Genomic DNA, 17,491 nt, shown 5'->3' with positions numbered 1-17,491 from the left:
TTTTTACAGATGTAAATAGCTTTGCACTGTGAACTATAACTTTAACGTTTTTGTGGTATGTCTCCTTGAGATTCTTTCCTCTTATCTACAGGCAAAATCAGCAATTCCTTCATTGAAATTATTACTTATCACTTATTTTCAGAGTAAAAGCACCAAAGTACCGCAGGGTAGAAAGAGGGTGACTGTTGTCCTGTTGAATGGTCAGCGCCTTGATTTAACCTGTGACATGGCTACCCTGGGTAAAGAGTTATTTGACATGGTTATCTCACACATGGCTCTGTTAGAACACCATTGCTTTGGACTTGCATACATCAAAAGTAAGTTTCTTTGCCTGTACATGTTATTTTTCATTCAGTATTTACCTGGTGTTTTATTGTGTTGTGGTAACAGCTGGTCACACAGATGTTCGGAGCACCCATTGATTCAACACAGACATTGATATGAGAGGTCTGACAGACAAAAAGAAATACATTCATGTAAATTTGTTTTATTAGTAGCATATTGATACTTTTGTGATGTCATGAATTTTAATGATTCATATTTGCTGTTGTGGGTGTGTACTGGATTGTGTGATATTTGTAGAAAGGTCAACATTCTTGCATTTCATGATAAATATAATGTCATATTGAAGCATCCGTGTAGACTTAATACGTCAACTTATTTGTAATCATTAGAATTGTCTGTTTAATATTTTTGTCGCCAGTTATCTACCTCCTTTACAATTTTGGATCGTAAAAAGAAATGAATTTAGTTTATTTGTCCCTAGGAATGACCCAATCCAAATGCTTTATACTGTGAACAAAGCTCAGTTATGTCAGTCATTGGCCAGTTTCCATTTTATAAATCTGAACGCTACAGAATCTGAAAGCTGTTTTGTGGCTTAAAATGACAGCTATCAGATAAAGATTTTGTTAAGGGCAATAGGCTGGTAAATGTCACCATGGTTACCATGACATGAGAGTCCCATCATTAAATCAATACAGTCACATTAGTAGACTGACTGCAGACATGGCTGTATGCTCCCCAGTCCCTAATAAAACACTTCATGATTTTACTTTTCCAGGAATATTTGAATTGAATATAATCCAAATCATCTTGAACCACTCTTACATGTATAAGTTGAGGAATCATTGTTTTAAGATCTAGTCATCAGAAAAACAGAATTTGCTTCTTTCATGCAAGACTTATCAGCATCATGTAAAATGTGATAACACATGCATTTTACGTCTGATTATTTGTAAAATAATCCATTTTATGTGTCAAATGTGATAACCCTTACATTTCATATTTGATGTTTTGTAAAATACCGTAATCCATTTTATATTTGTTTTTCAGATGGTGAATATTTTTTCTTAGAGCCTGACACTAAACTTTATAAAGTAGCACCGGATGGCTGGAGAGATGATGTCCGCAGATCAAAGAGTACCATTCCTGTCTTGACATTTACTCTGTTTTTTAGAGTCAAATTTTATGCAGAAAACATCAGTATTTTAAGGTAAGAACATCACAGGGAAACTACACATAAATGTGTTCTTTCTGAAATCAGAGAAAACTTCCTTGTATTTTCTTGTCTTTTCAGATGTTTTTACATCTGTGAAATTTGTGAGATTGATAATCATTGTGAACCTATTCATTGTAGGCATCAGATTACCAGACATCAGTACTACTTACAGCTGCGGAAGGATATCCTAGAAGAACGCACACAGAGTGATGAGGATACTGCTTTCCAGTTAGCTTCCTTAGCACTGCAAGCTGAGATGGGAGATTACTACGAGGAGGTTGGCCAGAACTATTTCCTTCCTGAGCACTACCTACCAAGGAAAATGATAGAGAAGGTTGGAGTACCACACATCCGGGAACAACTCCCAACTATGCATTACAACAATCATGGAATGACAGATATCCAATCGGAGTTAGAATTCATCATGGTACGTGTTCACCCTTGACCTTCGTGTTCACCTTTAACCTTTAATCAACAATCCAAATGCATAAGGAAGTCATAGAGTGACATTATAGTTTACTTTTCTTAATTTGCATGATTTATTGACATGATAAAATATTTCAAATAGATCAGTGGTGTTACTCTGTTGTTGTCAGATGTAGATGTTGAAATCTATTATTGATTTACAGAGAGAATATACAACCAGCTGGTCAGTACATTGCAATTAAATGTTAGTAATGGACAACAGAAAGACAAGAAAAATAAAAAGTTTGTTTCTCATCCTAGACATATTGCAAAAATGATGCAGTGACGTGGGTTGTTTTTTTCTCTCAATTGTTTTTTTATTCTTCAACCAACAATGCGCAAAAAACATGAAGGCAACATAGGAATGCACACAGACATAAATGCACAGCAGTGTTGCTTTAGTACTATTGTATACATTGTCAAGTTCTGCATTTTGACTTTTAGTGCAGCAATGCACAGTTTTGACATATATGTGCAGTTCTGAATGGAATGTTATATTGTTAGTGTCAGTTATTTTGTTTACAATTCTGTTTTATACAGCACTGTGTTATGCACTATCGTCATGCATTTTTGCGTTTATTTTTTTTCATTTTATTTCCTCATGAGCAGAAAAAAGGTTGACACGGTAGGTCTGAATTGACACGCGCGAGGATGAGAAACAAACTTTTTAGCTCCCATAGCCATATGTATATATGGCAATGGAAGCTATTCTTATAGGCTAGGGAAATGTCTGTATGTATGTATGTCTGTATGTCTGTGTGTCTGTATGTCTGTATGTCTGTATGTCTGTATGTCTGTCCGTCAACATCAAAAACTCCAAAACCGCTGTACATTTCATCTTGATATTGGTGTGTATATGGATGATGGGCTGTAGATGAGATTTTGTTCAAATGAAGTTGTCATTGCCAAAAATATGCAAATTAGTGAAAAAATGTAAAAACAGTCAAAATTGAAAAAACTCAATAACCACTGAGCAGATTACATGAAAATTAGCATGTAAGTACTTTGGGCTGACATGAAATGATTGTGCACTCTTGGGTCAGTATCTTGGACTTGCTATTTTTCATGAATTTTTTTGTAATTTTCTCCCATTTTTGGTCAAAAAATCTCCTGCTCTGAAACCACAAGTCCAATTGATTTGAAACTTGGTATGGAAGTGCATAGGAGTGACCTTTCCCAAATTTGGGCAAATCGTGGTGAAATTTGCATATTTTTAGTTTACACGTCCATAGGCAGATAGGCAGATCTCCATAGACTCCCATGTATAAGGCCACGAAAAATAAAAATTTAGTTTCTCATCGTATTCATATTGCAAAAAGGATGCAGTGACAGAATTTTTATTCTCACGTCCCCAGTGCGCTGGGAGTGTGAGAACACAGTGTGAGAACAATTTGTTCTCACACTCTGTATTGTTGCGCGACCGAACACCTCGTATGTGAAACGTATGTTGATTGGTCAATTCTGCTCAGCGCCAGTTCTCTGTACGAATTATTTGACGAATAGAACATCGCGTAATGTACAACTGGCACTATAGGTGACAGACGACTGAACCGCAGAGTGAACAGGTTGTTCTAGATTTGAGTACGGTCAGCGCGGGGTCGGCAACAAATACACGGAGGATGACCGCTTTTATGTTGTAACGGGAGAATTCAGGCCATTACAAACCTATCGGCTATTTACGCTCGTCGACATATTTTCTGGAGAAGAACTGACTTGACAGCGATACAGTTAGCGAAAGACTTCGATGAGCGAGCCATTTGCACACGAGGCTGTAGCAGACGACAGCTTTCACGCAATGTCATCAACAGATGGCCACCAGAGCTGTTTCGCAACATTTTCCTCAGATGACCTGGAGAATTTTGTGGCTGACCAACAAAACAAAATTGCCATATCGGAATATACATGTTACGTGTTTGATATGCTCATCAATGACGGAACTTCATTTTTCTTTGCGGAATGATACAAATGAAACAAGTGCAATCGTGTGTTGGTTTTTGATAGTATAAACCTACCACAATAAAATGCAATTTTCTAAAGATATGGAGGGACGTGAGAAAAATAATCCCACACCCCAATGGGTTGGGATGGAATGTCTCACACTCGTTGGGGAATTCTGTCTCACACTCGCCTTCGGCTCGTGTGAGACAGAATTCCCCAACTCGTGTGAGACATTCCATCCCAACCCGTTGGGGTGTGGGATTCTATTAGTCCCCTAGGATGAAGTCCAGTGAGCTTATAGATTGGGTCATGTCCGTCTGTTCGTCCATCCGTGAGTCCATCCGTTCACGCAGATATCTCGGATATTTTGACAAAATGTCATGTGACCTTGATGACCTTTGACCTCAAATATACATATTTGTCCATAACTCAGTAACCACAAGTGCTACCATACTTCATATATGGTATGATGGGACAGCTTATGACGCCACATATTGTACCTCATTAATTATGCACATATCTAATTTTGAGCGAGCCAATAGAGCTAGAGGTCTGATTTTTGGTATATAGGGATAACTTAGCAATACAATTTTTTTGACAAAATGTCACGTGACCTCGGTGACCTTTGACCTCAAATATACATATTTGTCCAAAACTCAGTAACCACAAGTGCTACAGCCTTCATGTATGGTATGATGGGACACCTTATGACGCCACATATTGTACCTCATTAATTATGCACATATCTAATTTTGAGCGAGCCAATAGAGCTAGAGGTCTGATTTTTGGTATATAGGGATAACTTAGCAAAACAATTTTTTTGACAAAATGTCACGTGACCTCGGTGACCTTTGACCTCAAATATACATATTTGTCCAAAACTCAGTAACCACAAGTGCTACAGCCTTCATGTATGGTATGATGGGACACCTTATGACGCCACATATTGTACCTCATTAATTATGCGCATATCTAATTTTGAGCGAGCCAATAGAGCTAGAGGTCTGATTTTTGGTAGATAGGGATAACTTAGCAAAACAATTTTTTTGACAAAATGTCACGTGACCTCGGTGACCTTTGACCTCAAATATACATATTTGTCCAAAACTCAGTAACCACAAGTGCTACAGCCTTCATGTTTGGTATGATGGGACACCTTATGACGCCACATATTGTACCTCATTAATTATGCACATATCTAATTTTGAGCGAGCCAATAGAGCTAGAGGTCTGATTTTTGGTATATAGGGATAACTTAGCAATACAATTTTTTTTGACAAAATGTCACGTGACCTCGGTGACCTTTGACCTCAAATATACATATTTGTCCAAAACTCAGTAACCACAAGTGCTACAGCCTTCATGTATGGTATGATGGGACACCTTATGACGCCACATATTGTACCTCATTAATTATGCACATATCTAATTTTGAGCGAGCCAATAGAGGTAGAAGTCTGATTTTTGGTATATAGGGATAACTTAGCAAAACAATTTTTTTGACAAAATGTCACGTGACCTCGGTGACCTTTGACCTCAATATACATATTTTTCCATAACTCGGTAACCACAAGTGCTACACCCTTCATGTTTGGTATGTTGGACACCTTATGACGCCACATACTGTACCTCAATAATTATGCACATATCTCATTCTGAGCGAGCCGATAGAGCTGATGTCTGATTTTTGGTATATAGGGATTATATAGGAGAGAAATTTTTTGACCAAATGTCATGTGACCTCGATGACCTTTTACCTAAAATATATGTTTATGTCAATAAATAAGTAACCACAAGTGCTATGTCCTTTGTATTTAGTAGGATGGGAGACCTTATGACAACACACGCTTTAGCTCATTAATTATGTACACATCTAATTCTGGGCAAGCGAATAGAGCTAGAGATCTGATTTTTTGGCATATAGGGATTAATTAGCAATATAATTTTTTTTTCAAAATGTCATGTGACCTCGATGACCTTTGACCTTGATTATACATATATATGCATATTTCAGTAACCACAAGTTCTATACCCTCCAATTTTGATAGGATATTAGACCTTAAGATGTCACATCTTGTACCTCATTTATAATGCGCATATGTATTTCTTGGCTGGCCAATACTGCTAGAGATCTGATCTTTTTTCCCGATTTAGAACCGTAACTTAGACATGCCTCATGTGTTTCAAATTGGGAACAACGACATAGACCTATGTGCCCATAGATCTCAACATATACACTCCAGTGATACTTCTTAATGACCACATTTTCCTGCCCCATCAAGACTATACTCCTATTACAAGTGGGGACTATGTCATTGTTAAATGACTTGTTGAGTTAATGGTTGTATCACAGTATTCGATATATCTAATTCTGTATTTTTTCCATTTTATATTCTGAATAATTACATTAAACATATTTCACTGTCTCCAGTACATTTCATTTAAGTATTTTCACTTCATGCACTTATCCCTTTCACACATGTTCAAATATCTGACCAGAGAACAACACTAAAAGTCCAGGATGGGAGCTACAGTGTCATTGACGCTATTTTTATTTTTCTTGGCCTAAGCCACTGTCTCATTATCGTTCATGGACACTGAGTATCACAGAAGTCTGTTTGTTTGTATCAAATGTACTGGGAATCAGTCTTGACCATTGAATAGAGAAAACTAGACACATCATAGCTATCAGTTTACTATGAGATGCCTTTAGTCAGTTCACAAAGTTATGAGAGACATTACTGATAACTAGCTTATCTCAAAATTTCAAAAGTGAAAATCTGAACAATGTGCTGGCTGTAATCCTTGAGTGTTTGTCGAATTTTAATTTTTCAATCTGTAACTCACACAGCTTGGTATTACAGTAAAGTCCTCCAGAGTCAGAGTCAACCACAATTCCATCTTAAGTTCCAATATTATCTCATTGAAATAGAGTCTTTGAAATGCCTTGTAGTGAAAACACTAATGACAGATTGATATTTGACAATCCACAGGAAGCACGCAAGCTTGCTGAATATGGAATTCATTTCCACAAAGTAATGCAAGTGAAAAATGAACCTCAAAGTGCTATTTGGTTAGGTGTCTGTACTCGTGGCATCATCGTCTACAAGATAACTGCTGGGCATAGAAATCCTGTGCAGAAGTTTGCCTGGCATCTTACAAAGAAGATTGCATTCAATGTAAGTGCTATAGATATTACAATCATTTACTTCATGACATTTACAATCATTGACTTGTTTACAATCATTGTCTTGTTTACAATCATTGACTTGTTTACAATCATTGACTTGTTTACATCATTGACTTGTTTACATCATTGACTTGGTTAATATCGTTATTTGTTTACAGTCATTGACTTATTTACAATCATTGACTTGTTGACAATCATTGACTTGTTTAATATCGTTACTTGTTTACGGTCATTGACTTGTTTACAATCATTGACTTGTTAACAATCATTGACTTGTTTACATCATTGACTTGGTTAATATCGTTATTTGTTTACAGTCATTGACTTATTTACAATCATTGACTTGTTGACAATCATTGACTTGTTTAATATCGTTACTTGTTTACGGTCATTGACTTGTTTACAATCATTGACTTGTTTACGGTAATTGTGTAATAATTGACTTGACTGCGTTCACAATCATTGACTTCACTGTGTTTAATCTATTGCTTATTTGTCAGTCTTTTTCTCACTTACGGTAATAATTTTCTGTACCATGAATTTTATTCAGTTAACATAGACATAAGAAGAAGTAAATTAATATTATTATTTAATTATTATTAAACTGTCTGTGTTATTTTACTTCATACAGATCCAGTTTTTCTGTAAATTCATTAAGAAATATTCCTGTGGGTATACCATATAATATTTACTGAGCCATGATATGTCGCTAAACATTACAGTCACATGGTGTGATAGCCCATGTCTATGTCTGTGTGTGTGAATATACTCTGTTCCATTGTGTAGGTGTGCTGTCTTCTATCCCTAGAGATTAATCATGTAGTTCCCCTCATACCATGATGAATCTGTCTAGCTAATGTAATATGCTGTGATGAGCGCAGGTATTACCATGCTTATACTCCCATCTGACTTGTTTCTGTAGAGAAAGCGTTTCATTATTGAACCTCGGGAAGGCACCGGTGACAAGTTTGTCAAGTACACCGATGACTACAGAAAGTAAGTCAACTATTTAACCTCCCCTTCTTCCCCTTTCAGCTGTTTTCATTTAATCAGGGAATAGCATTTTCACTTCTCAAACATACTTAAAACATACACTTATTAATTTCATTTGTATGTGAAATTGTATATTTATCCAACAAAGAAATGCTATCCGGAGGTAACTTCAGGCATGCTTGCATTTTGTATGCCAGGAGAATGAAACTCTGTGAATTTAAAGTTGATATTTAAAATGGTCAACAGACTGTCAGACAGTGTCTTGGTTTTGACAGATGTCAAGTTTGCAATATTCAGATGACTGATGCCACTAAATATGGTGTGTGTTAAAAAAGCAGAAAGGATTGTTGATAGGTTTGGGGCCAATGTGCAGTGGCTTGCAAGGTTTTAGTTGATTGGTAGATTGTAATTATTCACAGCAACTTAGGGAGTCTGAAGCTTAGACTTGTGTTACTGATTGTCAGTTTGTGAAATGATTCATCAGTGTCAATGATATTCAGCCAACCAATAAGCTGTAAGTTTTTGATACACTGCACACTTTCACAGGAGATATTGGATTGTAAGTTTTATATGTTTACTTCATGTAGTCACTTTGAATAATTTCATTACACAATATTAACTTTTTCCACCCTCACTTTTCTCCACAGAGGTAGATACATGTTGAGGTTCTCATCATCACAACATAAGTTTCATATGGCAATGAGATCAAAAGCAAATATATCCCAGATATTCCATCAAGGTGAGTCTATGAGAAATAAAATACAAGGCAGCAAAATGGTGTCCATATCATAGATTTTCATGTGAATTTTAAAGGACCAGTAGCTGTAACTATGATGATTTTGTTGGTATTTTTTGTGTTTCAACATGCTTTGGAGAGTAGAACAAGGACTGGCAAATGATTACAAAGTACAAAACAAGAATGGTGAGAAAATCATCAAAAGTTACAGCTACTGTCCCTCAAGTCAACTTAAACCTATAAATGTGTACAAAAGGAAAATGTCTGTGTGTCTATAGCCTGCAGCTTGTGATCTCAGCAGATGACCTGCTATTTTCACAAATTTTGTATAACCGTTACAGGAAAGTGTATCATCATAGAGAGATCATTTGTATTTGTTTTCCACAAGTTCAACATTCTGGCTTTCAATAATGACTCTAGCTTTGAGTAATGACTCTAGCTTCGAGTATTGACTCTAGCTGTGAGTAATCAGATTTTGTCAATCCCAATTACACAGAGTACCCTAGTGAAAATCCCTATGATGAGACACACAGCTACCATGGCAACTATGAAGCTGATGATGGAGAATACAGTGATTATGATAATCACCAAGATGGTTACCACAGTGATGGTAACCATAGCAACCAGTACCAGTTGAATGACTCTTACAATGGTCGCTATAGTTCGCATGGAAGTCAGACCTTCAACAGGGATGAGATGAGGATTCCAATTCCATCAACATCAACATCAGGAACACCATCACCGGGAAGGTAGGAAGGACTACTAAATTGCAAAGGGTATATAAACCACACAGTGTGAGTCATCTGTGTAAATTGGTTTAAAAATGTTGGAGAATAGTCATACTTCTACACAAGATAAAAACAACTTAATAACAGGTCCCTACACTTCTAGAAAATCCTTGAAATTCCTTGAAGAGTACTTGAAAATGAGCCTGAATAGTCCTGGAAAATTGATATTCCACCCATAATGTTTGAAATGATGAAATCATTGGTCAGGAAATTGTAAAAATGGTACGTAAAATTATATGTAGGAATAATACACTGTAAAAATGATATGTGGAAAATGGTGTTTTGGACCTCAAGTTCTCGAAACTTGTCAAAAAAGTCCTCGAAAGTTGTTGAACTTTAAGCCTTTCAGGCCTAAACCCCTATATATAGGGGTAGCGCTGGTAAGTTACCAGAAAGTCAGGCCTGAAAGGGTTAAGTGACTTTTGGTGAGTGAACTCTGATAATAAAGTAACTTTTCTCAAGCAATCTGCTTTTGTATTTAAGAACTACAGACAAACTTTTCTTCATTTTACAGGCATTATGACAGTGTACCATTGACTCCCAGAGAACCAAACCGCAGAAATGCACCATCATTACAAGGATTGCATCAAAACAGAGATTCCAAGTTACGCAGAGATCCCCCCAGCATGCATAGTTCAAGTCAAAGTCTTCCACCTTATGTCATAGGTTAGTATTGGAGATAGTCACCATGTGGTGTGAATTGCTGTATTGATAGGGACTCTCACTCATTACAGAGAGACCCCCCAGCATGCATAGTTCAAGTCAAAGTCTTCCACCTTATGTCATAGGTTAGTATTGGTGAATTGCCGGATTGCTAGGGAGTCTTCAGATGGGGAACCTCTAAGCATGCAAAGTTGAAGTCTTACACCAAATTTTGAAGATTTTTATTGTAGATAATCACTGTGTTGTGTGCACTGCTTCATTGTTAGGTAAATCATGTAAATAAAGAAAATTTTAAGTGAAACTCAATTTCAGTCTTGACTAGAATTCTGTTATCATCACAATAACAAATGCATATTTGTTCGCTCTTTGTTATGATACTAATGCTAGCACTTTCAACCAACTCTACACTGAAGAAGAAGTAAATTTGATTTTAAGGAACAAAATTAAAATATCAAAATTTACAGATACTATCCTTTTAAACTATCATCACTTGCTCTCATGTTTATCTGGTAATACTGGTGCAGACCAATATATATTTGATGAAGGTGTATTTCTTTCCTCCCCAGATACCAGTATCAGAAGTGCCGTATCACATAATACATATCTTGATAATGAGACCATCAGTGAAACACTGCAAGAACGCCTGAATGCACTTCCATCACCAGAACACCCAGAGAGAGATATTATCATTGTCAAGATACAAAGAGATCAACACGTTGGCCTTGGTAAGACATTATCTTGTTTGGACATTCAGCAAGTTTGACTATTTTACATGATTTGAAACATTGGTGAATAGATAAACGTTTGAACACTGACTTTTGTGTAGTTATTCATAAAATCATCTCAACTGATGTGAGCCAACTGATGTCTTCCAATGGAATAACAGATCACAGCTTTCACATTTTGTGAACTATTCTTCATTTCGATCAATACTGGATTTATTTTCAACATTTTCAATTTAACCCTCACAATACAGGGATTAGAGAGAGTGGTTATTATCGTTCAGCATTAGTCAACAGTACATGCATATTGACTGGCCATAAGGGTAATAGCATAGGTTTGTTATCCAGTGGACTGAGAGTCTCCCAAAAGAAGTCTGTTTCATGAGACCGTAGACCGAGGGAAACAGACTTGTTTGGCAACTCTCAGGCCAGCGGGAAAGCCAACATATGCTGTTACCCAAACACAGCCAGTCAACTGTGTTTTGTGACACACACCTCATCCAATTTTCTCGCTGAAAAATCAAGACATTTCTCTGCTATCACTCGTTTTAATTGCAGACAATACCACCATCTTCTTCATCCATTTTAGAATGTGCACATGCGCAGACGGTGCCTTCAAACTCATCCAGTCAACAATTGTTCCAAAGTATTACCTGGTGAACGGTTTTAGAACTGTCAGCTAGTAATTGGCTATTTGCATGTGTCAGTGCCAAAATGAAGCAGACCATGTGACAGTAAATCACCCAATCACAACACAGAGTTTTGATTAGATGTTTTACAATACAGTCAAACCATATTGACAGACGATAAACCTGTCTTAGTGGTCACCTTACAGAGCTGTCACCTCCAAATAGTGGTCACCTTGTGACAGTCCTGTAACATTTACATGTTAAAGGCCCTCTAAAGAACAGCCACCTCTCATATATGTGGTCAGTAGCCACATGTAATTGATCCGATGTAGCACAAAACCTGTGTATACTTGTCAACATGTTTGATTTTGAATGATTTCTGTAAACAAATGCTCGAACTAGAAAGCAGAAATGATTCTGTTTGACTTATTTTATATATCCGTTAGAGTTCTTTTAGAAATTAAATAAATGTATCATGACTTTCAAGAAATTTATGATATTGAACGATATTAGTATTACTCTCATCTTTTCCAAAATTCATCACTCAGCACACATACCACCTACTTCAGGGTCAATACCACAGCTACCGTTAACAGAAAGGCCATATCCATATATCAGTCACTTTTCCATGGTCCCTTATTTGGCCATTGTACACAAGTTTGACTGTACTTGATAATGTTATAGAGGTTGTCTGTTATTTTGTATGCATGGCTACATCCTCTAAATCTTCCCAACCTGTTACTTGTAAAAAGAAAACAAGTTTTAGTGTTATAAGCATGATTTGATTTTTGAAATCTAATATTTACCATTGTGTTCAACAGGTTTCACCATTGTTGGAGGTCAGAATCCAAGAAGTCTGGATCTGGGCATTTTTGTAAAATCTGTTCTGCCAGGGGGTCCTGCACATAAAGCAGGACAACTGAAAGCTGGTGATAGGTTGATTTCTGTCAACGGCCACAGTCTAGAGGGCATTACTCATGAAGTGGCTGTAGAAAGACTTGCAACCGCTGGTGATACTGTTGAAATTATTGCTTCACAACCACGGTCTACCAGGGGTATGTATAAAACAACTTTTTACTAAATAATTATTAAAAGCAAAAGTACTTTGAAATTTTTCATCATAAATTTACAATACTAGTGGATGCTGTTTTTTCAACCATTAGCATGAATGAACAAGTTAGATTTCAGTATTTGAGTAGCAACTCAAATATGGCCATCGTAAATATACATGAAAGCACCTGAATTTAATCAACCAAATGCATCACTGAGAATTTAAATAATTTAATTTTCAAAGATAATTGCTTGTTAACGGGAATCCAAAACATCTCTTTGAAGATTGGATGGTACATTTTTGGTAATGCAAAAGATACAGCTATAGGGGCTTTGAGGAAAAATTATAATTCATGTGAAGCTAACATAATCAGCATATCATTAGTCTTTCTAACCTTGTACACTGCTTCTACACATGCATTAACAGAATATACATTTGAGTGTATTGTCACTTAAAGAACTTTGACATCATTGACAGTATTTTTTACAATTTCCAGGGCGTGCACCTCCTCCACAAAGAAGTAGTGTGTCCTCTGAAGATGTTGTCTCACAACAGGTCAATGACCTTTACTCTGAATCGTCCAAGAAGAAGAAAACACCGCCAGTGAAACCAAAAAGAACAGCGGGTAGTTTGAATGCTGGATTGAATGGAGATAGCAGTGAAGTGTTATCTCGAGAATACGGCAGTGAATCAAATACGATGCCAGAAAGCTATGATTTTGTTGATGGTAACAATGACAAATCTAGCAGTTATTCAGATAGTGCAGAGAGAATACACAATGATGATTATGATGAACACAACCAACACGGTGCTGTGGATACAGAAGGCAGTGATAATTCCAGCAATATTACCACACCAAATATCTCCGATGATGAAAACATCATACCTGATGGCAGTCAACAGACACACGCAGTGGATGTTGTTGCCAGGGTGATAGACCAAGGTGGCAATGAAGAGCAGGCAGACAGTGACTCCAATGGACATGAAGATGAGAATTCAGCTGAGTATGAGAAGGAAACTGAAGACATGTACAAACCTGGTGATGTCTTTGATGTTGAACTTGAAAAGGTCAATGGAAGTCTTGGACTCAGTGTAACTGTAAGTTTTAATGATATTGAATAACTGCGAAGTAAATATTACGTCATATCTCATACCTTGTATGTCTGTCATAAGTATGTCATATCTCACTCCTTGTATGTCTGTCATATCTCATATGTCTGTCATATCCATAATCACACCATACCATTATAGCATGATTTCAACAATACTCATATCACACTCAAGGAATGTAATGTATACACAACTATGTGAAATTTATCGTGGACTCTTATACCTCACTTAGTCTCCAAACATCAATAAAAAATGTAATATTTTCAGATGATAAAACTTTCTATTAGGTAAAGGTTTTTCCTGCACAGCCCAAATAATGTCTTTACCGTGGTTGTACAAGTCAAGAGATTGCACAGTGTCAGGTACTCCAAGCATAAAACCATACTCTGCAAACCTTGTAGAAATAATGTAAAGGTAATTTATTGTTCATTAAAGGGTTAGTAGCTGTAACTTTTGATGATTTTTTTCCACTGTCTGTGTTTTGTTTGTAAATTGCAAGTTTTGTTCTACTTCCTGAAAGCATATTAAAATATCCACAGCTTAGTTTGTCAACACAGTGTCAAAACGTTAAATATCCACAGCTTAGTTTGTCAACACAGTGTCAATACATTAAATATCCACAGCTTAGTTTGTCAACACAGTGTCAATACATTAAATATCCACAGCTTAGTTTGTCAACACAGTGTCAATACATTAAATATCCACAGCTTAGTTTGTCAACACAGTGTCAATACATTAAATATCCACAGCTTAGTTTGTCAACACAGTGTCAATACATTAAATATCCACAGCTTAGTTTGTCAACACTGTGTCAATACATTAAATATCCACAGCTTAGTTTGTCAACACAGTGTCAATACATTAAATATCCACAGCTTAGTTTGTCAACACTGTGTCAATACATTAAATATCCACAGCTTAGTTTGTCAACACTGTGTCAATACATTCAATATCCACAGCTTAATTTGTCAACACTGTGTCAATACATTAAATATCCACAGCTTAGTTTGTCAACACAGTGCCAATACATTAAATATCCACAGCTTAGTTTGTCAACACAGTGCCAATACATTAAATATCCACAGCTTAGTTTGTCAACACAGTGTCAATACATTAAATATCCACAGCTTAGTTTGTCAACACAGTGCCAATACATTAAATATCCACAGCTTAGTTTGTCAACACAGTGTCAATACATTAAATATCCACAGCTTAGTTTGTCAACACAGTGCCAATACATTAAATATCCACAGCTTAGTTTGTCAACACAGTGCCAATACATTAAATATCCACAGCTTAGTTTGTCAACACTGTGTCAATACATTAAATGCACTCTCTTATTGTTTACATTTGAATTCTAATCCAGACCAGAATTCACTTGTCAACAATAAGTTTTACCTCAACATGCTTTGGGAATACAAGAAACTTTAGTTGACAGACAAAATGAAAAAAACCATCAAAAGTAACAGCTGCTTGCCCTTTAATAAGTCATGGAGATCTTGACAAATTTATTGCAAATCACAGCACATAATACTTCAGCGATATTTTTCTGATTCTAATTTTCAGGGTGGTACCAATACCAGTGTTAAGCATGGAGGTATTTATATCAAATCAATATTTGAAGATGGGGCAGCAGAACACGATGGCAGGCTGAAAGTTGGTGAGTTTTTTTCACACATCTGATGCTTTAAGGTAGAAGGCGCCTCAGGAACAGATATTCAGACTCTCAAACTTTTCCAACTCTTTTCTGAACTACCACTTTAGGAGGCTCATTTTCAATCCCTTGGAGAATGAAAAATTGTCACTGTCCTAGTTTTTTTTAAATCAAAAATTTTATTTTTCCTCATAGAGTTAACATAGGGATGGCAGCAATTTTGAATTTCAAATATTGGTAAATCTTGGGTAATTTGTTTCTTTAGTACTAAAATTTGCATGGTTACCCCTGATTTCTATTCTTGATATTGAAAGAAATTGGTTGATAGATTCCTTAAGGAAAGTTTGAGCAAAACTTTCAGTCTTTCACTTTTGAGATGCATACTGCCTTAAGGTTCCAAGACAAGAAATTGACCTTTTTAAGCCAACAATTTTCTTGTGGTTAATTAGCTCAGAACCCCAGTAAATTATACATTTTCGGAAAGCCTAGATATAGGTCAACATTTTGGTCACCATAGTGTCACCATTGTTTACATAACTATCACGTGACAGGTAATTTGCATAACCTTTCAAAAATCGGTTTTCCCTATGTTTTGTTACAATGCTTTGAAATATAACTCTGAAATGTTTGTGAGTGCAAGCTGTGCTAAGGATCTTCCACAGTGTGTCTCAGAGTTTTTTTAAACCTTCTTAAACAATTTTTATGCCTGAAAAATGTCCAGAGCGGTGAATTTAACCCCAGATGATTTCTTTAAAATTGTGCTCAAATAAAAACTAAGCAAGATATAAAAAATCTGAGGCACACTTTTGAAGAGCGTTGTGACAGTTTGCATTCCAGCAAGTTCGAGTCAGATATTTTCAAGTATCGAGACAAAACACAGGGAAAACCGATTTTTGAAAGGTTATGCAAATTACCTGTCACGTGATAGTTATGTAAACAATGGTGACACTATGATTACCAAAATCTTCCCCCATATCCAGCCTTTCCGAAAATATATAATTTACGGGGGTTCTGAGGTTATTAACCGCCAGAGAATTGTTAGATTAAAGAGGTCAATTTCTTGTCTTGGAACCTTAATTCTGAAATAATAGCTTATTAGTAATTGTTGCATTACATGGGTTTCATGAAACACCAATATGTCAGACCTTGTAACCAGTATATCTTAAAAATATGATAGTTTTCAGAGCAAAATCATCATACGCCGAAATGATGGAAAATGATTTTAATGCTGCATGTTGGAATCCAGCCACAAACAAACTATCAGAAATGAAAATCATGCACTAGAAGAACAACGTATAACTTTATACTTCATGTACAGCCAATGCCAAACCAGATGACATGATAAAGTAATTTGCTGATTTTGAAAACTGGATATGAAGATACAGTGTCTAAAAAATGGTGGCTTGGAAATAGATGTTGAAAGAAATGAGATTATCTGAATCAAAAGAAGAATTTTCATTCAAATTAAATAATAACACACGCCAGCAAGGGCAAGATCACGATTTGTTGCCCGCCCAAGGGCTGGTGCTCATGACGGTAATATTGATGATGCCCGAGCCGAAGGCGAGGGTATCATCAATATTACCGTCATGAGATCTTGCCCGAGCTAGCGTGTGTTATTAATTTTATTACACCGAACAGACACTTGTTTTCGAAAGTTTGCGAAGAATGCAGTCAAGTGTCGATCGAGACTCGCCACAGTGAAACGTTCTATTTGTTGCTCGATCGCAATGGTACATCAAGTTGAATTAACATCTAAAAACGAAGACAGTGTTGTTTAAGATTTTCTCGTTTAATGTACTGAACGTCGTCGTGTACTTCAGGTCGAGCTAATTTCTTGTATCTTTTCAAAAGCCATTGCTTTACAGAAAATACCAAGCAAATGTACGCGATGATGTGGTACGTGCAGAAAGTACGCGCGGTATTCCAGAACGTGGAAGCGGGCTATATCACTGCACGCGACAGGGCTATACCAGCGCACGCAACAGGGCTATATCACCTAAGCCATGTTCTATCACTTTTTGTTCTATATCACGTGAGTGAGGCTCAGC

The 17,491-nt window shown here is 36.4% G+C and overlaps 1 protein-coding gene across 4 annotated transcripts in view; it reads left to right on the top strand.

The window, feature by feature from the left end:
- The window catches only part of LOC139123139 (tyrosine-protein phosphatase non-receptor type 13-like), a 72,527-nt gene that overhangs the window by 28,825 nt on the left and 26,211 nt on the right, over positions 1–17,491 (top strand). For all 4 annotated transcript variants that reach the window (XM_070689158.1, XM_070689159.1, XM_070689160.1 and 1 more), the window contains 12 exons: positions 143–317; positions 1,336–1,495; positions 1,640–1,928; positions 6,898–7,083; positions 8,017–8,090; positions 8,735–8,826; positions 9,320–9,572; positions 10,126–10,277; positions 10,841–10,999; positions 12,447–12,680; positions 13,173–13,774; positions 15,353–15,446. In XM_070689158.1, coding sequence (XP_070545259.1) covers positions 143–317; positions 1,336–1,495; positions 1,640–1,928; positions 6,898–7,083; positions 8,017–8,090; positions 8,735–8,826; positions 9,320–9,572; positions 10,126–10,277; positions 10,841–10,999; positions 12,447–12,680; positions 13,173–13,774; positions 15,353–15,446 — 2,470 coding nt within the window. The remainder of the gene's footprint in view (positions 1–142; positions 318–1,335; positions 1,496–1,639; positions 1,929–6,897; positions 7,084–8,016; positions 8,091–8,734; positions 8,827–9,319; positions 9,573–10,125; positions 10,278–10,840; positions 11,000–12,446; positions 12,681–13,172; positions 13,775–15,352; positions 15,447–17,491) is intronic.

Source organism: Ptychodera flava, chromosome 22, assembly GCF_041260155.1.
Source record: "Ptychodera flava strain L36383 chromosome 22, AS_Pfla_20210202, whole genome shotgun sequence".
In the NCBI taxonomy this organism is placed as follows: domain Eukaryota; kingdom Metazoa; phylum Hemichordata; class Enteropneusta; family Ptychoderidae; genus Ptychodera; species Ptychodera flava.
Note: the sequence above shows the minus strand (reverse complement) of the source record. Positions and strands in the feature narration are given on the sequence as shown.